Source organism: Chiloscyllium punctatum, chromosome 15, assembly GCF_047496795.1.
Source record: "Chiloscyllium punctatum isolate Juve2018m chromosome 15, sChiPun1.3, whole genome shotgun sequence".
NCBI lineage: Eukaryota > Metazoa > Chordata > Chondrichthyes > Orectolobiformes > Hemiscylliidae > Chiloscyllium > Chiloscyllium punctatum.
In genome coordinates this window covers 51,576,372-51,602,631 of record NC_092753.1, presented here as the reverse complement: position 1 = coordinate 51,602,631, position 26,260 = coordinate 51,576,372, and the positions used below count along the sequence as shown (strand labels likewise).

Genomic DNA, 26,260 nt, shown 5'->3' with positions numbered 1-26,260 from the left:
GCGTGTATATGCATGTGTCCTGAATAGGGTCAAATCAGTATTCTGGTGTATGATAGGCCCTCAATCTCTCTCGGGCAAAAAGATTCTGTTTTTGATTAAAACCAAGAGGATTATTTGAGAATAGACTTTTAAGACAAAAGCAAGTTCCTTTTTTTCTGTAGAGTGTATGATTTGTCACCAGTCTACTAAGGCAAGGTTACATTTCTTTTACACATATCTCTTCAGAAAGTGGAGTGGTTTTCTGAACTATCAGTGGGGAGAGGCACCCGTAAGCAGATTTGAAAATTGAAATACTGGGGCACACTGACTACAATTTTCTATTTGTTAATGCATGGCTTAGATTATGAGTAACATAGATTTGGGAGTCCATTATACTATGACACCTGGGTCCTAACCCCGCTGAGGATAGAGGATAGTGTTTAGGTCTCAAGATCACTATGCTTAAACAAATGCGGATTGAACAAGAGACGAATTTTGCTTTGGGTTGTCCTCATGATAACTGTGCAGATTAAAAACTGACACCAGCTCTCTCATTAGTTGCCCTTCCATTTTCAGTGGTGTGTCTTTTCTAGGATGAAATCCAATTACTCTCTCAAATCTGTTTTTGTCTAATGTCAACAGAATGCGGTCAGTGTGCGTAACAAGGACTAAAATCAATAGATGCAATTTGCCCAGTGACCTATAAAACCAACTAATATATGCAATACTTTGGTTTGTCCTGATGCCTTTTCTTCAGAAGCTGAAACATTATACTCCAATGTAATGGCGTGTTCATTCATGGATAAATAAATTCCTTGGACTTTTTGGGAATTTAACCTGAAATTGCAGCATTGCAATAACGATTTGTTAATCTACTGCATGTTTAAAGAAAAGCATTGAGACATGCACACACCTGATGAAATGGAATATCTGGAAATTGCTATTTTAGGCATATTGTTTTTTCCTTTGACCAGATCCTTGGGCACACTGTTATTCATTGACAGAGTGTCAACACTTTCTGAAGATTTAGCCTACCAATGAAAATAACATGTCAATCAATACAAAACAATTTTATTGAAATATGTAATTGTTTTCTAAAATCCCTTTCATAAACCAACATGACAGTCCTGAGAAGTCAGAAATGCACTTATTGGCCTTAAAAATAATTTAAATGCACAGTGCACAGTTTCAAAACAATCACGGGCTTAGCTTCCAAGGCATTTTGATATACCAATCTCAGCCTTGGATTCTTGTATTCAGGAAAACATTTAACAATTAGATCAAAATTTTGAGCATGAATGTAGTTTTCATTTAAAAATCTCGAAAAGCACAGAGGCATTTAACACCATGTTGTTCATTACAGGCACTTAGCAGTCAGTTCACCCTTCCCTGTTATCTGCTGAACTTGGAATGTTAGGTTTTTTGTGATTGGACCAGAACACACAAATCTCTCTGTGCTGCAGTTTTCTGTCTTTCTTCTTTAAAATAACATTCAACTCTTCTATTCTTCTTGCCAAAGTGGATAACAGGTTTGATTCCAACCTCAGGTGACTGTGTGGAGTTTGCACATTCTCCCTGTGTCTGCATGGGTTTCCTTCAGTTGCTCTGGTTTCCTCCCACAATCCAAAGATGTGCAGGTTAGGTGAATTGGCCATGCTAAATTGCCCTTAGTACTCGGTACATTAGTCAGAGGGAAATGGGTCTGGGTGGGTTACCCTTCAGAGGGTCAGTGTGGACTGGTTGGGCCAAAAGACCTGTTTCCATACTGGAGGGAATCTAATCTAATCTAATGTAAACTTAACAATTTCCCACATTATATTCCATCTGCTAAGTTTTTGCCAGACTATTTAACCTGACAATATCCCTCTGTAAACTCCTAACTACTTAGCCTCCCACCTATTCTTCTCTTGCCCACCTTCTTGGTGATTGTACATTCACTTCAGTCACCAAGTCAGTAAATTCATGTTAATAATTGTGTCCCCAGAACTGATCCCTGTGACACTCCACTAGTTACAGGTTGCTATCCTGAAAATGCCCCCTTTATTCCAACTAATTCGTTAGCCAATTCTCTATCCACGCGAATATTTTATCCCCAACACATGGGCTCCTATCTTATTAAATAGCCTTATGTGCAGTACCTCAAGAGGAACATCTATATAAATAGGAGGTGTTAATTCTGTGACCAGCTTTGATCACCTTATTTAAGGATATTCTTGCACTAGGGGCAGTCCTCAGGAGGTTCCCTAAGTTGATCCCGGGGATGGAGGGATTTGCTTATTACAGGTGGAATAGGTCAAAAGCCTCAGACTAGAGTGTGTAATCTCAATAAGGATTTGTTCATTTAAGACAGAAATGAGATGGATTTTTTTTCTCTCTGACAGTAGTAAATCCGTGAGATTCTTTACGGCAGATAGTTGCCATGACTGTGCTGTTAGTATATTCATGGTTGAGTTAGATATCTTTAATCAGTAAAGGAATCAAGGGTTTTGGGGAAAAGATAGGAAAATGGAGTTGAGGATTATCAGATCAGCCATGATTTCATTGAATGTCAGAGCAGACTGAATGGGCTGAATAGCTTACTTCTGCTCCTACATCTTATGATTTAAACCAAAAAAAAAGCCAAATAATGGCATATTGATACTGTCCACTGAGTTCACAGGAGGGGCCTCATGGTCATGGAACCAGGAACAAACAGGGAGTCACAGCTTCAAAGGAAAAAGGGGAAAAAAAAACTTATCAATTGATCAATGTCTTTGAAAACATTATTCATATTTTAAGGAATAAATATTTTCACTTTTATTATTTTGGAATTCACATGGGCTAAGTTTGAAAAAATATCACAATCAGAAGAATGTCAGAGAAAGAAAGGACCATTCAATGTGTTCACTTCAGTCACCAAGTCAGTAAATTCAAGTCAGTCTTACTTTAGGACTGGTCAGAACATGCCCATGACTTTCCATTCCCTGTAAAGTCAGTAATTAAACACGTTTTGAATTCCACAAGTTAGTCAGCATTTGCTTCACTAGATGGCACACTGTTCTAAAGTAACTTCTTTCTGCTCAGATTTACTATTTCTCAAAGGTAAGTAAAGCTTCTTAGGTGCAGAATATTTTATTCAAATACAGGGTTCCTATAAGCTTGTTAAATGGTCCAGCTAGAACTAGATTGAGGCAACATTGCTTTTATTATTCGACTGTTGAATATACAATTTAATTCTTAGATTCTAATCACAGATTTTACAAATGTTGAACACATATTTGAGTAAGGTCAAAATATAATATCCACTGCTGTGATGTAGAGCTTTTGAAAATTCTAAAGAGGAATTATTCTGATGTTCAATCTAACTATATTCTCAATTTAAAAGATGTCTGACTTACCCTCTTGTTACTCTCTGAAACAATGCTGCGTTTGCTGGATGCTGGTGAGATCTGGAGCACTGGGGTGGATGTTCTGCTGTGGTTACCAAATAGTCATTATCAGAAATTGCATATAGTATACTGGATTTCACTACAAATGAATTATGCTTCAAGTAGCTTGACAAAGCTAAAAATTTAAATCCAGACTTTTCACTGTTTTCAAGTCCAGAATGCACATTTTCAGTCCATTAAGTTCTTAGGGGATACCCCATGTGTCCTATTAATCAGTGAGGCTTTGTCGCCTACACTGTCTAAAGCAGCTAAAAGGCAACTGCTGTCTATGGAGCGTGTGTATATGTAGATCACATCCCATGGCCTCACACAAGCACTATAATCTAGATAATCCTAGGCTAAAACACAAACCACAGCTCATATTACTGTGTAAATGCCCCTCGTGCCAATAGTTTATTATTATTGCTTATTACTGACCATTTAATTGGATGTGACAGAAGCCATTGTGTTTATCTAGTTCATTTTTCCATAGAAAGCTCGAGGCACTGTCATCATAGAATCCACATATTCTTTAAGAATCTCAGTATTTGCACAAGTCCAGAAAAGCATTCTTATTTTTCTAGGTTCCTGGGATTAGCTTTGAATACTTTCTCAGTTTTCCCATTTGTCCTGTGGTGGTTTGACACAGGATTCATGATTTAAACTTCCTCTGCCTGGCCAAGTTCATTCTCACTCTTGAGCAACTTCTCTTTTATTGCCTCTCATTTTCATCAGGTCAGAGGAGTGGCCATGGGTACCCACATAGCCCCCACGTATGCCTGTCTCTTTGTCAGATATGTGGACCATTCCTTTTTCCAGTCCTATTCCACAGCTCCTTCTCTGGTACATCAATGATATCATTGGTGCTGCCTCCTTCTCTCAACTGGAATTGGAAAAGTTTACCTCCAAGTTCACCTCCAATTTCCACCCCACTCCTCCCTTCCTTTCTTTGACACTTCTGTTTTCATTTCTGGGTATATCTATAAACCCACTGACTCCCACAGTTACCTTGACTATGCATTGTCACACCTTGCTGCCTATAAAGACTCTATTCCATTCTCCCAGTTTCTTCATCTCCGTCATATCTGTTCCAATAATGCCAACTTTGACAAGGGGGCATCCAAAATGTCCACCTTCTTCCTCAACCAACGATTCCCCTACACTGTAGTTGAGAGGGCCCTCAGCCAGGCCTAAGCCATCTCCTGCACTTCCGTCCTGACCCCCTCTCTTTCCTCCCGCAATAGTGAAAGGGTCCCCCTTGTCCTCTTCTACCATCTTACAAGCATCCACATCCAGACGATCATTAGCCACCATTTCTGCCACCTCTGGCGAGATGCCACCACCAGACATATATTCCCCTACCTTCCCTTATCAGCCTTCCCCAGAGACTTTTCCCTCTGGGACGTTCTGGTCCACTCCTTCTTCACTCCCAATACTGTCCACAGCCCCATGGCACTTTCCCTTGCAACCACAAACACCTGCCTTTTACTCCCTCCCTCCTCAGTTCCCAATGGCCCAAACACACTCGCCAAGTGAGGCAGCACTTTACATAATCTAGTCAACTGCACTCTCTGCTCACAGTGTGGTCCCCTCTACAAAGGGGAAACAAAGTGTAGACTGGATGATTGCTTCAGAGAACACATATGTTGGAAAGACCCTGAGCTTCCAGTTGCCTGCCACTTTAATACACTACCACATTCCCTGGCCAACAACTCTGTCTCAGACTTGCTGCAGTGTTTCAGTGAAGCTCAGCGTGAGCTGGAAGAACAGAACCACATCGTCTGCTTGAAAACTCTACAGTCTTCTCGACTCAATATCAAGTTCAACAATACTAGGCCTTGAGGCACCTTCTTCCATGTTCTTACCGCAACCCCTACATAATGGGCCTTGTTATCACACAGGCTGCTAATACATACCCATTGTTAGCCACTAACAGTCCCTGATAACAGTTATTCATCCTCCTAGCCTGACCATTGTCTAGTCCTTTGTCTGTCCAACAGTTCTTCTCTCTCTTTGGGCTCTACCTTCACTGAACATTTAATCCTTATACCCTTCCCCCATTCTATCTTCCACATCAAAAACATTTTCCTAGCTGCCATCAGCTCTGAGGAAGGGTCACTGGACCCAACACATTAACTCTGATTTCTCTCCACAGGATGCTGCCAGACCTCCTGAGCTTTTCCAGCAATTTCTGTTTTTTGATTGAGGATTTAGCACTTTCTATTCTACTGTAGAATTCCAAATTCTTCAGGGGGTCTGTTAGCATAACTGACTAGATGGATGCTTTGTAGAAAGTGAGGACTGCAGATGCTGGAGATCATAGTCGAAAGTGTGGTGCTGGAAGAGCACAGCAGGTCAGGCAGCATCTGAGGAACTGGAGAATTGATATTTCGGGCATAAGCCCTTCATCAGGAAACTGGATGCTTTGTAATGTAGAGTGATGTCAAACAGCATCTATGGATACCAAGAAGGACTCTCCTTCTCCACCCTTCTCCTTGCTTGAGAGGCAGCGATCGTAAGGTTAAAACTTCACCAGTTATGTCTCTCATTTGAGACAGCAGCAGAAAGGTCTGTAAAGACTATGGTGACTTTACTTATCTAAACACTCCTGTAGGGTAACTTATTACTGTTTCTCATACTGAAAAACACAATTCTTTCAGCTTTTTCTCATCACTTCTACGTTACAACTGAGTAATTTTAAATGAATAACTGGCAAAAAAGTGGAACCACTAAGATTCAATTTTGTTTTTGTTCTTCACTCTGTCACTTATGTGGCATTATGATTTTTCTTGTGATTTAATGATTAAAACTGACTGTAATTCTCAAGGATCAACCTGACCAGATCATGAGAAGCTTCAGTGGTTCAGACTCAGACTATGTATTTATCTAATGGATTTCACTCCTAGCAAGCCAGAGAAACAATGCTACACTACTGTGCTATAATTTATTTTTAAACTGCACTTCCACCTCCAGGATTATATGTACTCCAGTCCAGGACCATTCAGCTCTCTACACACTTCACATTCAGCTCATTATTGTTTGTTACATTGCAGCCTTTCATTGACACAACATGCTTATTAGGCCAAACTGACCCTGGCACCCCAGCGGAAAATGTTATCACCGCGGGGAGATCAATCGTCAACTTATCGGACCGCACGCTGCAACCAGAAGAGATTGAAGTTGTTAGCAGGGGTCTCAACTTCTGCCCCACCACTAAAATGGAGTCTTGCAGCAGACACGGAGGAATTCGTCAAACAAATGAGACTCCGGAAATTCTCTCAAGATGCCAGCAGTGATCCCAGTGAGCCCACTAAGGAACCAGAACAATCATCACAGGTATCCATGCAGGAATGACCAAAGAAGGAGTCAACTTGGACCCCATCGGAGGGCTGTTGCCCTGGGCTTGACATATATGCTCAAACCGTCAGGAAATATATAAATGCCAGATTCATCAGCTGCACTCACAAGGTAGAGCAGAACATCACCCGATCACAATGCAATGCTCTCAGAGCCAATCACACCATTGTCATCAAACCAGCAGAAAAAGGAGGAGCTATCATCATTCAGAATAGAACAGATTACTGCAAGGAAGTGTACCAACAACTGAACAACCAGGAACACCACAGGCAACTACCGGTCAATCCAACTAAAGAGCACACCCGTGAACTAAACACATTGATCAGGACTTTGGATCCAGTCCTTCAGAGTGCCCTACGTGCCCTCATCTCATGTACTTCTCATGTAGATGACTTCTACTGCCTTCTGAAGATACACAAAGCCAACACACTAGGACGTCCCATTGTATCAGGCAATGGGATCTTGTGTGAAAACCTCTCTAGCTATGTCAAAGGCATCTTGAAACCCATAGTACAGGGGACCCCCAGCTTCTGTCGCGACACTACAGATTTCTTACAGCAACTCAGCACCCACTGACCAGTCAAACCAGGAACATTCCTTGTCACAATGGACATTTCAGCACTCTACACCAGCATCCCCCATGATGACAGCATCGTGGCAACAGTCTCAGTACTCAACACCAACAACTGCCAATCTCCGAGCACTGTCCTACAACTCATCCACTTTATTCTTGACCACAACATTTTCATCTTTGACAACTAGTTCATCATCCATTGCAAGATGTGTCAGCGTGTCAATATGGATACCACCATTACACATGGGGACACCTCCCACCACATATGTGGCAGGTACTCATGCGACTCAGCCAACATTGTCTATCTCATACGCTGCAGGCAAGGATGCCCTGAGGCATGGTACATTGGCAAGACCGAACAGAAGCTATGGCAATGGGTGAATTGGCACTGCACAACAATCAACAGACAGGAGTGTTCCCTCTCTGTCGGAGAACTATTCAATGGTCCAGGACATTTGACCTCGGACCTTCAGGTGATCGTCCTCCAAGGTGGACTTTGGGACAGGCAACAACGCAAAGTGGCCGAGCAGAGCCTGATAGCCAAGTTCGGTACCCATGGAAATGGCCTCGACCTTGGGTTCACCTCACACTGCAGATGACCCCACTGCACCACACACACACACATTCCTACAGACACACACACACTCCTACAGACACACACACACACTCACACAGACCCTCTCATACATAAGCTCTCTCTCAAATGCTCATACGTACACTCCCACATGCACCCTCTCACACTTATACCCCTTTACACTCGCACACATACACTCATAACCACCACACCGCCCCCCCCCCCCCCCTCCCCACACACACACACACACACACACACACACACACACGCACACACACAGACATATAAGTTTGTGGGGTGAATTTGAACTTGCAGAATTACATTTTATTTTGTTCAAAAGCTACATGAATCCATGTGAGATTATGTAAATCCATTTTTTTTAGATTAGAATCAGTCTGAGCATCGTGGCACAGACAGTCTCACACAGGGCACCTCACACCTTAAGTACATTATCTGGGCAAAATTGTTAAAGTTCCCTTGAGAATGTAACTTTTAAAAAGTTCTGTGATTTCCATAAGAAAGAACTGACACCAACATGTTCATTCTAAAAAATGAGAGACTTAATAAACAATCCAAGTCTTTTTCAATATATAATTTCAGTTACATCACACTGTAAACTTCAGCTGTAAATTCTGTGTCTTATGATCTTATACTCCACAACCACCTGATGAAGGAGCAGCGCTCTGAAATCTAGTGCTTCCAAATAAACCTGGTGGACTATAACTTGGTGTTGTGTGATTTTTAACTTTGTACACCCCAGTCCAACACCAACATCTCCAAATCATGCATATTAGGACAAAGTGAGGGCTGTAGGTACTGGAGATCAGAGTAGAGAGTGTGGTGCTGGAAAAGCACAGCAGGTCAGGCAGCATCTGAGGAGCAGGAGAATTAACATTTCGGGCAAAAGCCCTTCATCAGGAGTGAGGCTTGTGGGCCAGGGGGTGGTAAGATAAATGGGAGGGGTTGGGGCTGGGGGAAAGGTAGCTGACAGTACAATAGGTAGATGCAGGTGGGATAATGGTGATAGGTTGGAGAAGCAGGTGGAGTGGATGTAAATCTTTGGCATCTTCAACCCAAAGGATTGTGGATATTCCAAAAGTAGACAGACAAACATTGGGTCTCTCAGGAAATTGAGGGATTTTGGGGAACAGGTCAGAAAATGGAGTTGAGGTCAAAGATCAGCCATGATTGCATTGAAAGGGCCCTTAAATTGTCAATAACAACCCTAACTATCTGTAGTGATACTAATTTGTATTTACTTCACAAATCCTGAAGTTTATTGAAATTCAGGGAGATTTTGGAATTAAAGTAATTTTACATAAATAAGGAACAGCAGGGGTTGCAGAAACAGCCCCTAGAGCATTTCACAGAGTAAAATTATCAAATCTAATATCTTTCAGCCCATTTCATTCCACCTTCAAATATCTTTGTCTACATTAGTAAATCCACATCACAAGTAATTAATTGCTTGTAAAGCATTTTGAAACATCCTGAGGAAATGCAATTTAAATGCATGTTTTATTATTGTAGTCAGATGCACAACAATCTTTCTTTTCAAACTTATATCAAATATTCTAGAATTTAGCAATTACGTCAGAATTTTCCAACATTCCTTGTGATCTTGGAGTTAGTTTGATGTTTCCTATTTGCAACATTATTTTAGAGGTAGTTCTCAAATTGGTTCCCAATGTTTAATTTGATTATTTTTCCAGTAGCTAGTATAAAACAACTGAGTTTGTTTTGTCATCTTTCTTGAAAATAGGTATCATGGTGCATTTTCAATAGAATTATAAGTGGCATGGTGGCTCAGTGGTTAGCACTGCTGCCTCACAGCACCAGAGACCCGGGTTCAATTCCAGCCTCAGGCAACTGTCTGTGTGGAGTTTGTATACTCTTTCTGTGTCTGTGTGGGTTTCCTCCCACTGTTTGAAGGTGTGCAGGTTAGGTAAATTAGCCATGCTAAATTGCCCATAGTGTTCAGGGATGTGTAGCTTAGGTGCATTGGTCCTAGGTAAATATAGGGTAGGGGGACGGGTTACTCTTCGGAGGGTCGGTGTGGACTTGTTGGGCTGAAGGACCTGTTTCCACACTGTAGGCATTCTAAATTAGGACCTGAAATTAATGTTCTGTAACCATTCACTCTCATAATGTTTGCCTGGACTTTCTGATTTTGTCCCTAGTATCAGCTCCTGTCCTTGTGGATTTCTTGACACCAACTCCTTCAAACCTGTTGAGGATCACAATGGAAGTGGTAATCAAGATAATTCAGTTTAGTTGTAGAATCATTTTGGATGGATGATATATAATCAGAAAATCATAGAGCTGTACATCATGGAAACAGACTCTTCGGTCCATGCCAACCAAATATCCTAAATTAATCCAGTCCTATTTGTCAACATTTGGCCTGTATCCCTCTAAACCCTTCCTATGAATATACCTATCCAGATGCCTTTTAAATGCTGTAATTGTATCAGCCTCCACCTCTTCCTCTGGCAGCTCATTCCATATATGCGCCACCCTCTGTGTGAAAAAGTTGCCCTTTTTAAATCTTTGCCCTCTCACCTTAAACCTATATCCCCTAGTTTTGGACTCCCATATCGTGGGGAAAAGTGGTCACCCCTCAGCCTCTGATGCTCCAGAGAAAATAGTGCCAGCCTATTCTGCATCTCCCTATAGCTCAAACCCTCCAATAATCTTTTCTGAACCATTGCAAACTTCACAACATCCTTCCTATAGCAGGGAGAGCAGAATTGCACGTAGTACTACAAAATTGATATAACTATTATCCTATAAAGCTACAACATGACCTCCCAACTCCTATACTCAATGCCTTCTTCACTATCCTGTACACCTGCGACTCCACTTTAAAGGAACTATGAACCTGCACTCCAAGGTCTCTTTGTTCAGCAACACTGCCCAGGACCTAATCATTAAATGTATAAGTCTTGCCCTGATTTGCCTTTCTAAAATGTAGCACCTCACATTTATCTAAATAAACTCGACCCAACACTCCTCGGCCAGTGGCCCATCTGATCAAGGCCCTGTTGTGCTATGAGATAATCTTCTTCACTGTCCAATACACCACCAATTTGAGTATCACCTGCAAACTTACTAACCATACCTCCTATGTTCAGATCCAAATCATTTATATAAATTACAAAAAACAGTGGACCCAGAACAAATCCTTGTGGCACACTGCTGGTTGTCGGCCTCCAGGTTGAAAAAGCAACCTTCCACCACCACCTACTTTGAGCCAGTACTGTTCTCCCTGTGTTCCATGTGATTTAACCTTGCCACACACCTTACTGAAATTCATACAGATCCTGTCCACCACTCCCCCTTCATCAATCCTCTTTGTTACTTCTTCACAAAATTCAATCAAATTAGTGAGAGGTAAAAGAGGATTCCAGTGAGGGCAAGTTTGTTGCCATACTTAGCAATGGAAGAGGGGAATAGTCAAAAAATGGGGGAGTCTACTGCGTTAAAGGCAACAGAGAGAGTGAACCACTGTTGTTAGTACAAAAATGGTAGTAAGATTAGGTCTGCCATCTGCTATGTGAAAATTGATTGTTATTGAACATAACCATAAACAAGTAATGGTTAAAGAGCACATTTTCTGTCATCATATAGACAGGCTGAAATTAAATGTGATCTGACAGAACGGTGATAAAACTCACTTTGACAAGGTGCCACACATGAGGCTCCTAACTAAGGTAAAAGTCCATGGTGTTAGGGTCAAGGTATCGGCGTGACAGAAGTGAGAGAGTCAGGATAAAAGGGTCATTTTCAGAATGGTAGCCAATGACTACTAGGGTTCTGCATGGGTCAGGTTTGGGACCATAACTATTCACATTATGCATTAACAATCTGGACAAAGGAACAGAGATCTTTGTTGCTAAGTTTGCAGATGATAGAAAAATAGGTGGAGGTTTACAAAATCATGTGGGGCATGGATAGGATAAATAGACAAAGTCTTTTCCCTGGGGTGTGGGAGTCCAGAACTAGATGGCATAGGTTTAGGGTGAGAGGGGAAAGATATAAAAGAGACCTAAGGGGCAACTTTTTCACACAGGGGATGGTATGCATATGGAATAAACTGTCAGAAGTAGTGGTGGAAGCTAGTACAATTGCAACATTTAAGAGGCATTTGGATGGGTATATGAATAGCAAGGATTTGGAGGGATATGGGCCGGGTGCTGGCAGGTAAGACTAGACTGGGTTGGGACATCTGGTCAGCATGGATGGGTTGGACCGAAGGGTCTGTTTCCCTGCTGTACATCTCTCTGATTCTATGACTCAATACTGCAATCTGGAGTGGGCAGGCAGTGAGTGTCTGCACATATAACGACCATGAGATTGATTGCTCTATTTTGCTAAACAAGGCTTTTCAACTCATAATCAACTGCAACACTCCTTTATTTCCATCTATAAATAGATCATCAATGGTTTAGTGTCCAAGCTCATTTTAGAGTTGCATCTCCTCTCTTACTATAGTCAGTCATATAAATTGTTATCTCATCATGATTTACATGAATCTAATTATAAAACATTTCAACCACCCCAAGGTTCTGTTTACACAGTTTACATTATTCATAGTTTCCTTTGACTGATGTTGCACCATATTGAGAATTGTTGGGCACTCTGTGGTTGTTGGACAACCCATGATAATCATTTTCACATCACTTCTTAGCTTGAGTAAGATCAATGCTGTGTGTTCTTTCTGGATGAACTGTCAGGCATCTGACAGTAGAAAGTCAGGGGTGATCTGTACCTCTGATGACAGTGCCTCTGACTTCCTGTCACTTAACCAGACTTTCTGTCTTGGCTTTAAGGTTGGCAGAGGTTTTGCCCTGTGTGTAGAGTTGTAGAGCACTGTTTTTTTTTCTATTCTTGCTTTATCTTCTTGTAGTTTTGAGAGTTTACATTTGGTTTGAGGTTACATGCTAAAACTGTCACAACCATTTTTAATCTCCTCATTAAAAAACCCACTGACAAATACTCAATGGTGTTACTCAGTTGAGGAAATCCCATTGTCACTTGGCATCCTTATGCATTAGTGACTTCAGTCTTGACTGCTCTTTCCACCTCTCAATCAACTGAAGGTAGAGAGGAGAAGCTGTCACCCTGTCCCCAAAGTAAACTACCTGGAACTTGTTCACAAATTGATAACCATTGTTGAATAATCATTCTTCCAGTAAAGTGCATTTTATAAAGATCCATTTCATCATTCTGACCATTGAGTCTACTGTGATTGAAATGAAGTCTTGCCATTTCAATCTATCTTGTTGAATAATCAACCAGGAAAAAAAACACATCTTCCCTCTAAAATTGAAAAAAATCCATTGCTAGCCTTTCTCTAGGCCTTTTTGGGATTCTCAATGAGGCCTTTGGTTGTGTTTGCACTTACATGTGTAGGGCACACACTTGGCATAATGAAAATGTAATCTTGCAAATCTTTAAAAACATCTTGTGCCCTGGCTCTGAACGTTGTGGTACCTAGATGTCCCCAGAGGAGTTTCTGTAGGATTTCTCTTCACAGTGACTTTGGTGTAACCATATAATGGTCATACAACAATAAAGCTTCCTTTATTGTCAATTGCTGTTTCTGATCATGGTACCTTTTCAGCACTTTCCCTGCTGGATTTTTAACCATTCTTTTGGACAAAGCTGTCTGACCTTTGTGTGCTTCTAGACAGATTAATGGGCTGCACCAATTTTTATAAGTTTGCCCTCAGTTGCTGGTAAAGTGTTGGCATTGCTGCAGAATAAGACTCTACTTCTTCTTCAAGAATAATATCCTCCTCTTATGTTCAATCCAGTGTTGCTGACATGACTGAATACACCATTACATGCTCCTTGCCTGGAACATAGACTAATCTGTAGTTGTATCTCATCTACTTAAGCCTGAACCTTGTATGGACAAAAGCATTTTTAAGATTTCATTCAATCACAGTAATACTACCAAAGTCTTAAGGTTTGTCTCAACTGGAATTTCAATTAAATGATGTAATTTGTATATCTTCCACATCCTCATGTATCTTATCAGAACACCATCAGCCTTTTGGACTTACAGCATTCAAAAAATGTGCTGACTTGATGGTGCTGCTCCTTCACATGCAAGATTGAAGCCTCTCTATTCCTTAAACTGCCACTTCATACAGAGCTCCCACTGTGATCTCATTGTGTGACTTCCACGCGATCAAACTGTTGAGATAATAACAAGGTCTCCATAAGAGCTGCCAGCCTATGGACTATCACAATTGACTAACTAGGGTGAGCACTTGGGTTTTTCATTCTTATCATCGATTTCCTCCCATCCTGTGTTTCTATTCTTCAGGGTAATGAGGTTTGTCTTGAGGCTTTGAAGTCTTCTGTGGTTCTTTTCCTCACACTTTCGTTTGTTCCTATTCTGCAGGCCTGTAATAGAAGCCTTTTGAGTCTTTTCTCTGTCTTCACAGTCTTCTCTTTGTCCAGCTTTTTTCCTAAGTTTTCTGAGGTCTGGGCCTCCTGCAGAATCTTCCCATTGTTTATTCTGCTGTATTTTGAAGTCCTCTGTAGTCCTCTCTTTGCAGCTGTGCTCTTTGCGCTCCTTTAAATTTCAGGTCCTGGCTCTGGAGGTTTCTTCCCTAGCTGCTACTATGCTTTGTCTTGTTCTTTAAGCCAGTGCTACTACCTGTATATTGAGATACTGACCTGGAGTATCTCAAACTGTGTGTGTCTGCATATACACTGTGCCTGAGGCTGCTTGCTCTTTTTCATTAACTAAGGTTCTTCAACTCCCTATCTACTGTAATGCTCCTTCATTTACATCAGTGCACAGTAGGCTATTAAATACAGTTCTCTAGCGTAGCATTAAGAAACAGATGCTTCCTCTACACTGGTGCCTTCTCTCTTACTTATGTCAGAATCATGTGGCTTGTTACATCATGACTGACTTCATGAATCTCATTCTATCACAATGCACACCTCAGTGCTCATTGTAATAAAGTTTAGAAATATCTAGAGAGACTCGCTTTTGAAGCAAATTAAAGATTCAATAGAACTCAGTCTTCTCTTCATTGTCAAATGTAAACACGTAGTTAAATCAAATTCCACCCACACTGCCCCAGAGGAACACACTACCTGCCAGACAACGTTGCGGATGGTATACTTTCCATTTCAAAATCTGAACCTGCAAAGCTGATACTTTTTCCATCCTCAGATGCTGTATCGATTCCCTGACCGTTCTGTACCTTCTGATTAGACTTCCCTTGTTTTCTGTCAAGATGGATAAATAAGAACATAGTTACATTTTGCATAATTCACAATGGTCAGGGGCTCAAGAAGTGGAGAAATTCGCAGGAATGCTGGCTACTATTTTGGTGAGTTTTAATGTTATTTCATACACATTTTGTTCTTGCACTCACTAACTGATTTAATAGGAATTGAGATTTTTTTTTAACTTTTCAAGATTCAATCCTATATTCTAATAAAATTTCCTGGTGAAATAAGTCTTTTACAACATTCCTCAAAGGGATCTGGCTCCACAGCTGGTAGCTCATTTAACAAATTGCAAAAACACTCTAGTGTCGATATAATATTTTTTCACAATCACCAAAAATCTTGAAGGGTTTGCAGTTAGTTAACTACATTTTAAAAGTAGTCACTGTTGTAATCTAGGAAATGTAGCAGTCAATTTATGTACAGAGAATCCCCCCTCCCCCCCCACCTCCAAACATCAACGTGATAACGATCAGATCATTTGTTTGCATGATGCTGACTGAAAGTTAAATATTGGCCAGGCCATTTGGAATAAAAGTTCACTCTTCCACCAAATGGTGCCATAGGATATTTTGCATTGACCTCAGAGGACACACAGAGCCTTGGTTTAACACCTTTTCCAAAAGGTGGCACCTTTGACACTGCAGCTGTCTCTCAGTATTTCACTGGAGTGCCAACCCTGCTGTTTGTGCTCAAAATTTGGAACAGGATCTGAATCTGAATCTGTGACCCATAGGCAGAAGTGCTACTAACTGGCTGACATTGTATATAAGACGAATGGGACACAAGTCACAACCAAAGACTGACCTGATCTATAAATGGGAAAAAACAAATTGATCAAAATAAATTAAACTGTGAACTCTAGAAACTTTGAGATGTTCATCAAGTGATTAACAGAGGTAGACTGAAAAAGGGACAACTATTGAAATGAGCTTAATGCATGACCATAGTGCAACTTAACATATTATAGCAAGTTAATTTATCTTCAAAAATTATGTTTAGCAAGCATTTTTCATTTTCATTGTCAAAGTGACGAGGAAGTACATTTAATCTGGTCACCATGACTAATTTACTACCTCCTAGCACTTATGCAATCACTAACAGTCATTATCCTAGTCATGTTTGGATTTCATAGAGTCCATTTGCTGACTATGTTCATTATGTTCTGAATTAAGTATTAATTATACATTTAAAAGCAAAATATTGTGGATGCTGGAAATCTGAAACAAACACAAGCAATAATGGAGAACCTCAGCACGTCTGGCAGCATCTGTGGAGAGAGAAACAAAGTTAACTTTTCATGTCCAATATGATTGATGAAGTGTCATATCGGACTCCATACCTTTTCAGTGTTTTCTCCCCACATAAGAACAGGAAGATAAGAGAGTGAGCACCTGGGTAGTGCTTTTTATATTGTGTAACCTGGACTCATCTCATAAGTTCTAAGCAATTTGGCTAAAAGTACCCTGCAGCTGTACATCTTTTGCTGAGTGACACATTCTGCCTTTTCAATAAAGTCAAATAGTACAATTACTTGACTGGGACAATAGCTAAATACAGGATTCAATGCTGAAAGTGAACAGATCCTCAAGGCCTCACTATTAACTTACTTAATCCGTTTGAATACTTCAGGAACCATCTTTTTCTCATTTTTGGTTAATGTGGAGGTCCTTGAAGCTTCATCTGTATTTTTCTGATTTGTTTTTTCCTTTGGTTGGTCAGTCTTTTCTCCTAATTAAGAAAATGTAAAATCAAATTATTGTATATTTATGTTGCACTGAAAATAATAAAAAAAAATAACATCAATAGCTTTAAGAATATTGTGTAGAGTGGGTTTTTTTGATTATATGTTGTTATTGATGATATATAATCAATTCTGGTCTCACTGCTATAGAAAGGATGTTGTGAAAGTTGAGAGGGTTCAGAACAGATCTACAAGAATGTTGGCAGGGTTGGAGGGTTTGAGCTATAGGGAGAGGCTGAACAGGCTGGGATAATGTTTCCTGGAGTGTCCTGGCCTACTCCTTCAATGATGGTGCTGTTGGTGATGGACAGTGAAGTCCCCCACCCACAACTTTCTGTGCCCTTACTGTCTCTGTGTATTCTCCAGGTGGTTTGTCTAAGGTGCCTTTAGTTCCTGAATTGTGGTCCTCCAAATGTCAGATACTCTTCGAGATGGGACCTTCACCCTTATTAAAGATACAGAAGCCTCAGTGGCAAGTAATTGTCAGCCTGTTGGTCATTTGGTGTTTCTGAAAATAGTCATAGTAGAGGTGGGCCTGGCTTACCCACCGGAGATCAATTCAACTACTATAGCCGTTAAATTCAGCCCAATGTGTGCATCTACTTAACCAAATTTTAGCAAAGCATTTTATAAGGTTCCCCATGGTAGGCTCATTCAGAAAATAAGGAGGCATGGGATATAGAGAAATTTGGCTGTCTGGATACAGAATTGGCTAGCCCATAGAAGACAAAGGGTGGTAGTAGTTGGAAAGTATTCAACCTGGAACTCAGTGACCAGTAGTGTTCTGGGGCATCTGCTCTTTGTAATTTTTAAAAATGATTTGGATGAGGAAGTGGAAGGATGGATAAGATTGCTAATGACATGAAGGTCGGAGGAATGGTGGATAGTGTGGAGGGCTGTTGTAGGCTGTAACATGACATTACCAGGATGCAAAACTGGGCCAATAAGTGGTGAATGGAATTCAACCTGGAAAAGTGTGAAGTGACTCATTTTGGAAAGTTAAATTTGAATGCAGAATACAGGGTTAAAGGCAGGATTCTTAGCATTGTGGAGGAATAGAAGGATCTCGGGGTTCATGTCCATACATCCCTCAAGGTTGTATGGTGTGTTGGCTTTCATTAGCTGGAGGATTGAGTTTAAGAGCTGTGAGATTACTATGCAGCTCTATAGATAACTGGTTCGACCACACTTGGAATATTGTGCTGAATATTGTGTTGACCAATATTGTATAATGGTTACCTTAATTCTGGAAGCTTTAGAGAGGGTGCAGAGGAGATTTACCAGGACGCTGCCTGGACTGGAGGACATCTTATGAAGTAAAGTTGAGAGAGCTAGGGCTTTTTTCACTGGAGCGAAGAATGATGAGAGATGACTTGATAGAAGGGTACAAGATGATAAAAGGCATAGATTGAGTGGATAGACAGAGACTTTTTCCCAAGGTGCAAATGGCTATCATGAGGGGGCATAATTTTAAGATGATTGGAGGATGGTTCTGGGGAGATGTCAGCCGTTATTTCTTTACACAGAGAGTGATCGATGTGTGGAATGCACTGCCAGTGGTAGTAGTCGAGTCCGATACACTAGGGACATTTAAGCGACTTTTGGATAGGCACATGGAAGATAGTGCAATGAAGAGTATGTATGTAAGTTTGATCTTAGAGTAGGAGAAAAGGACGGCACAACATCGTGCGCCAAAGGGCCTGTACTGTCCTGCAGTATTCAATGTTCTGTGTTCTATGTTTAACCAAATCAGACAAAAGCATGACTAATGGATGATGTAATGTCTGAACCAGAAAATATCCACTGGAATATTGAGTTTAGTGTCAAATCATACACAGTAAATGAAATAAAGAAAAGGAAAGATTGCATTAAACGAATCTATAAGATTTTCTCGAATATTTAAAATCTGGAAGAATGGAACTCTGCACATGTAGAAGGTAATTTTTAGAAATGTTGAGACGGTTGGAGGATTTGAGCTGTAGAGAGAGGCTGAACAGGCTGGGGCTGTTTTCCCTGGAGCATTGGAAGCTGAGGGGTGACCTTATAGAGGTTTACAAAATTATGAGGGGCATGGATAAGGTAAATAGGCAAAGTCTTTTCCCTGGGGTCGGGGAGTCCAAAACTAGAGGGCATAGGTTTAGGATGAGAGAGGAAAGATATAAAAGAGACCTAAGGGCAACTTTTTCACACAGAGGGTAGTATGTGTATGGAATGAGCTGCCAGAGGAAGTCGTGGAGGCTGGTACAATTGCAACATTTAAGAGGCATTTGGATGGGTATATGAATAGGAAAGGTTTGGAGGGATATGGGCCGGGTGCTGGCAGGTGGGACTAGATTGGGTTGGGATATCTGGTCGGCATGGACGTGTTGGACCGAAGGATCTGTTTCCATGCTGTACATCACTATGACTCTATTTGACATTAATTAATGCTTACCATTGAAAATCATAAAAGTGCACGAATGCTGGAATTGATTATACCTAAACTTTTCTGCTGACTTTAATCTGTACCTGTGAAGTACAGAAAAACACCATGTCCAGTATATCTTACCTATAGGTTTCCTGATGATTGACTGCTTGATGAGATCAGATCCCATTCCTGATGCAGGTTCAAATCGTTTTGCTCTCGCTTCAAAAAACCACTCTCCGGTGACAACCCTCAGCTCTCTGTTTAAAGGAAGAACAACATAATAGCAGCTCTATATAAAAGAAAGAACCCATAAAATTTGCTGATTTTCCATTTTAAAAATTCTTGGTGGCTTTTTATATTAAACACTGATAACGACTAATTAACTAAATCTGGCAAATAATTAAATGTTATTTATTGATTCAAATTTTACTTGATACATTTTTTAAACACTGTTGTTTATAATACATGACAATATTAAAACAGATTAAATTCAAAAATATACTATAATATTGTATCTAACCTTGTTCTGTTATATTTATGATTACTTTCTTGTTTTGACAATTTATTTTTCATCTCTAACAAACTCACCCTACAAACAGCACATGAAAATATGCAATGATACATAAACTTTTTATACAAGAATATTATTAAAGGTTAGATGACTAATAAATGTTTCTCTCAGCAGTAGGATTTCTGTTTTAAAAATTGGAATCCAGTACTTCCTTCTATTAGGAGATTATTAAGATACTGTAATGAACAGATTAAATCTTACCCAATGAGCTGTAATGCATTAGTCATTAAAAGGCATTAGTAATTGTTAATCATGTTTCCAAGCAACCAATTCCTACCCATTATTTTTATGTAGACATGGTCTGTAGATCATGTACCCTAACACTCAGTTTTATACTTCACTTTTCTACATTAAATTCATTTATAAGTTCAGTTTATTTGATATTAATTTTCCAAAAATCTTTTTGAATCATCTATATATTGTGCATATTTGCAGAATTATTATATAAAAGACGACAATGGAAAACTGAACTCATTTTTTAATGATTGCTATTTTCTCTTGAAGGGCTAAAGTAAAATTACACCTTTCACTTCATTGCCAACAAAACAATGGCATAAAATAAATAATATTGCTAAGAGAAAGAAACAGCAAAAGCGCAAAGAATTCTTAATTCAACTCTGGATGCTATAACAACTCATCAGAGCTGTAGCCACTGATAATGTACCATACGTTTAATATGACTTTTGACTATACTCTTGGAGTAATGGTTAAAACATTGCCTCCTGACCTAGTGATGACAGTATAATAATGGAGCCATCCTGACAGTATTCCCTCCTCTCTCGCTCTGCCTTCTCTTCTCTACAGCCTCAATCTCTTTTCTTTGACTGCTCCCTTTTATTCTCTTACTCACTGCTTCCCTTGTCTGTCCCTTATTTTCTTTCTTTCTCTCAACTCTTGTCCATTACCTGCATCAAACATTAGTCTTTCTAGTTTCAGAATACCTTTTCAAAAGTGCAAATACACACACCTTAGAAATAAATTGTTTGTGCAAAATGTTGCTTTTATCACTGACCCTCTTGATAGTGGATATGAACTTCAGTGCAATGTTTTCACACTGTTACCTCATGATACAAATTTACAGAAAGTTAAAGACAGTTCACTCTCCTACTTCATAAGTTATTTTTTAAAAATCCTCACAATATTTACGATTTTCCTAAATGGATTTGATTGAGATAGTGTTTCACCTCTCGAAGACTGAAACATCATAGCCCCTTTATAAACTGCTCTTGTTCCAACTTTTTCTACTTGTCAACCTCAGCTGTTGCACCTCCTACTGTGCCTCATGGCATAATTGAATTCAACAGGGCAATAGCCAGGAGATACAAAGGACACCTATCTTATTCATTAGACAAATTCAGAGAGATAGCCCAAAAAGAAATCCTCAAATCAGTGCAAGTGACAAATGGTGGACCTGGAGAAAATTAAGCAAAATATTAAAATTATTTTCCAGGTTTTTAAAAGCTTAACTGTAAAAAAAAACAATGTCCTGAATAATGAAAAACTAACATTAAACCTGGTTGAACACAACGCGTTAGCAATGCTAACTCTAGGGAAAATCTTATAAAGAATTCACAGCGAGCACAAAAGAGAAGCTCAGATGGTGAGCAAACTGAGTATTTTTAAAAACAGAAGCTATTTACTTAGTTTTAACCAGATTATCAAAGTACAATTAAATAAATGAGATTAGAATTAGATGGACAAACTATATTTTGGGAATGGAGGAGATGAGATGTTGTGTACAGTGAGATTGTCCTGGATTCTCTCAGACACAGGAACTCACTCTGGTTAGAGTCACTCAATTCTGTCATGAGCTGGAATGAGAGACTGATACACCTTAAAATAAAAGGGTGGGAGAGAAATCTCTGCCCAGTTTATTCAGAGGAAATCATTGGTCCATGACAGTACAGATAAAAGGTGTTATCGTCAGGGAGTCAGCAATATGGAACTTAGGACAGGGTGAAGGGGTGGTCCTACAGATACTGTTTTTTTTCCAACAGATTTACTGCTTAAAAGAACAATGAGAAAGAGAATGCAGTGGATAACCAAAATGCATACTAAAACACCATGGCTCAGCAGGTAAATGGAGATGAGATTGTAAAAAGATTGATCCACTAACCTTGGAAGTAGCAAAGTATCAGGTGAGTTCAACTAACCCAAAATTAATTGGTCGGAGAGGCAGGTGAAAATTAAGAGAATTGATTTCCTGTGATTATGTACAGGACTCTGTTCTAATTCAATATGTAAGAAGTCTAACATCCACTTATTGGTCTAGATAGACTCAACTGGTTATGTACAGCTTAAAGGTAACCACTTGCTGGCATAGGGTAAGGTCAGGAGGAAACACTCCTGACCTTACCCTACACACAGCTGGTACAGTACAAGGATTGAATCCCATGCTGTTGGCTTTATTCTGCACCACTCTCTAATCATCTAGTCAACTGAGCTACTTACACTCTATATATTAATAGCATGGTTTAGGATAATGAAGAAAGGCATAAATATGACAAAGTACAGGACAATGGATTTGGGAAAGCAGATTGTTGAGAAACTAAGAATGGAATTGTAAAAATAAAATAGATGACAATATTATCACATAATGAAGCCAAACAGCAATGGGAAACATTCAAAATGAGATTCAATGGAACTCAGGAAATAAAGCTGCTTAAAAATTAAGAAAAAAACTGAACACCAATGAGGTAGCATGAATAAAAAAGAACATCATGATATCTCTGCATGAGTTCGTCAGGGTAGTGTTCTAGGCTTATCCACCATCAGCTATTCATCAATAACGTTCCCTCCATCATAGGATCAGAAATTGGGAGAGTTGTGGATGATTGCACAATGTTCAACACCATTTGCACCTCCTAAGATACTGAAGCAGTCCATGACCACATGCAGCAAACCTGGAAAATATCTAGCCTTGAGCTGATAAGTTGTTAATAGCATTTATGCCACTCTAGGACCATTTCCAGCAAGAAAGAATCTAATCATTGCCACTTGACATTCATTTACATTACCATTGCTGAATCCCTTACTATCAGCATCATTGACCAGAAACTGAATCGGACCAGCCATTTAAACATGGCAGTTAAAAAGCAGGTCAGTGGCTAGGAGATCTGCAGTGAGTAACATACCCCCTGATTTCCCAAAATCTCATCACCTAAAAAGCACAAGTTAGGAGCATGATGGATTGCTCATCCATCTAAAACATTCAAGACACTTGACACCATCCAGTAGAAAGCAGCCTACGTAATTGTCATTTGGTCCACCGTTTTTTAACATTAACTGGCTTCACCACTGACACAAAGTGGCAATGTGAATGTCCAATCTCCAAGATACACTGCAGCATCTCATCAAGCTTCCTTTGACTGTATCATCCAAATGCTCTATCACCTTGAAGGACAAGGACAACAGATACTCAAAAGCACCACTAATTGCAAAGTACCCCTCCATGCCATGCATCATCCTCACAAGGAACTACACTACTGTGCTTTACTGTCACATTCAAAATCTGAGAACTCACTTTCTTTTAGCACTGCATCACACAAACACTGGCTGTTCAAGAAGGCAGGTCCCCAGCATTTTCTCAGGGCAATCATGGATGGGCAATAAATGCTGGTGATACCTACATACAGACTTTGTTTTTGAAAAGGGAGCAATGAGTAAGCTGGGTGTCCATTGTATCTCTTGGTGATTGCTCTATTGAGTTCAATTATGCTGTGACAATAGTAGGAGATGTAGTAGGACAATGGACAATGGCTACACAGTCACTAATAGACTAGAATGTTATTAAATTCAAATGTAACCATCAATCTAATGGCAAGGAAAAGGATAAATATGGAAAAAGTTGTCAGCATGAGCGTTAACAAGGAGAACATGAAGAGACTAGGAATGAAGTTAAAACAAAAGTAGTTAAGAATGTAATGAGGAACAATGAACTTCTGTTATTGAAAAACATAAAACAACATAAAATGTTGTATAGCTAGATAACCACAAAAATGGAAAATCAGGGTGAGAACTGTGTCACTTGGAACTATTAAGATATATCCAGTGATTACAAAATAGCAGAAATATAAAATAATCATTTTGCTTCAGATGGGGCGTCACTGTGGTGTCATAATCTCACCAGACTAGTAATCCTCATGTTCTGGGGACATGGTTTGAATCCCACCCTGTCAGATGGTTCCATTTGAATTTCATAAAATTCTAGTCCATTAGTGACTGTGTAGCCATTGTCCATTGTCCTACTATATCTCCTACTATGCCTCACAGCATAATTGAACTCAATAGAGCAATCGCCAAGAGATACAATGGACACCCAGCTTCCTCATTAAGCAAATTCAGAGAGGTAGCCCAAAAATAAATCCCAAAATCAATACAAGTGAGAAGTGGTGGATCTGCAGAAACCCAAGAAAAAGAAAGGAAACCTACTGTCCTTACCTGGTTTGGCCTAAATGTGACTCCAGGCCCACCGCAACGTGGCTGACTATTAACTGCCCCTTGAATTGGCCTGGCAAGCCTCAGGTCAAGGGCAATAAAAGTTGGCCCAGTCAGCAACCTCCTTGTCGCATGACTAAATTTTTTTAAAAATCAGGGAGATGGATCAAATGGTGGTAACATTGAAAGGTGATTTCAATGAACAGAGAAAGGAAAGAAAACCTAATTAACCCTGGGACATGAGATTTCTTGTACATGGGTTAAAATATCTAGGAAAAATATCCAAGAACCTTACTATCATGTGATATCCTGTTAGAAAAAAAGTGCAATGCCTTAGATTAGTGTTGATTATATTGATATTTAAGAAGGGAGATGGCGTATATCCAGCAAGCTAGAAACCAGCTAGACAACATAATATCAGCAGTAGGAACACCAATGTAATTCTAACTAAGTAATAAAATGAAAAACATCAAGAAACCAAAAACATTACGAAATAGTTATAATTAGGTCAACATGGATTTCAAAGGTAAACTCTTGCTTTGCTAACCTCATCAAATTATTTTAATAATAAAGAAGCCTTACTGAAATTAGGTTGGGCTTTGACGATAACACACCTTGAGTGCTGAGCAGTGTTTGTTTGCTTGCCGGTGGAAGGATATAATAGCCTTGGAGGTAGTGCAACAAATGTTTAGTAGACATGCTCAAGAACTGAGGAGGTGAAGAGAGATTGAGTAGATTGGGACTATAGACAGTGGATGTAGGTTTGCTTGCTGAGCTGGAAGATCTGGCTTCAGATGTTTCATCACCATATTAGTTAACATCATCAGTGAGCCTCCGGATGAAGCACTGGCGGTATGGCCCGCTTTTAATTTATGGGTTTAAGTTTCCTTGGGTTGGTGACGTCACTTGGCGGTGTGGTCCACATTAACAGCACATAGGTGGAACGAGTGGAGTGTGTCAAGCTCCTGGGAGTGGTCATCAACAACAAGCTTTCTTGGACTCTCCATGTGGATGCACTGGTTACAAAGGCCCAACAATGTCTCTTCTTCCTCAGGCAACTGAGAAAATTTAATATGACGGCGAATACCTTTGCCAACTTTTAGAGTGTGCCATTGAGAGCATTCTGTCTGGATGTATCACTATCTGATATGGCAACTGTACCATTCAAGATCGAAGATGGTTACAGAGAGTGATGAACTTGGCCCGGACAATCACAAAGGCCAACCTCCCATCTACAGAATCCACTCACCAGGTTCGCTGTCAAGGAAAGGCTGCCAGCATTCTCAAAGATCCATCTCACCCTGGCAATGCTTTTCTACAACCTCAACCATCAGGGAGAAGGTACAGAAGCCTGAATACATGCACTAGCCAGTTTCGAAATGGTTTCTACCCTACTGTTGGTAGAATACTGAAAGGACTCACAAACTCTTAGCATTCGGCTATGTTGTGGTTTTTGACGCTGTTTATCTATTATTTACTTATCTATGTTACTTAACTATGTGATCTGCCTGTATTGCTGGCAAGACAAAGCCTTTCACTGTGCCTCGATACACATGACAATAAATTCAATTCAATTGGAACATTTGCTTTTGTCCTTCCTGGAAAGTAATACTGACAGAATATTATAAAAGCAATGTCTCAGTGAAATTGAATTTATGAGAGCATTATATTTCTTTCTGTATATTGAAGATGCAGAACAATAAATATCAAATAGTAAAACTGTTTTTGTGGTTAATTGTGTGTGCAATCATTGCATTTAAAAGTATTAAAATTAGACTTAAAAGCTCTACACGTCTGACTGTATCATCTCAAACAGCTGAAAACTAAGGCTTGGCTATGCCTAATTAGTGACCAGTACAAACTTATTTATTTTTGTTTCCATTAAATTGGTAGATATTATGTGTTTTGCAGGCAATATTTTATTTTTTGTGAACATGTGTTGTAATGATG

General features: G+C 39.8%; 1 protein-coding gene across 5 annotated transcripts in view; it reads right to left on the bottom strand.

Moving 5' to 3' along the window:
* sytl5 (synaptotagmin-like 5) overlaps positions 1–26,260 on the bottom strand; it is a 190,780-nt gene that overhangs the window by 37,216 nt on the left and 127,304 nt on the right. For 4 of the 5 annotated variants that reach the window (XM_072585108.1, XM_072585107.1, XM_072585110.1 and 1 more), the window contains 5 exons: positions 19,444–19,559; positions 16,762–16,882; positions 15,014–15,148; positions 3,357–3,432; positions 893–1,010 (listed from right to left, as the gene is read on the bottom strand). In XM_072585108.1, coding sequence (XP_072441209.1) covers positions 893–1,010; positions 3,357–3,432; positions 15,014–15,148; positions 16,762–16,882; positions 19,444–19,559 — 566 coding nt within the window. The remainder of the gene's footprint in view (positions 1–892; positions 1,011–3,356; positions 3,433–15,013; positions 15,149–16,761; positions 16,883–19,443; positions 19,560–26,260) is intronic. The other variant, XM_072585109.1, reaches the window with a different exon arrangement.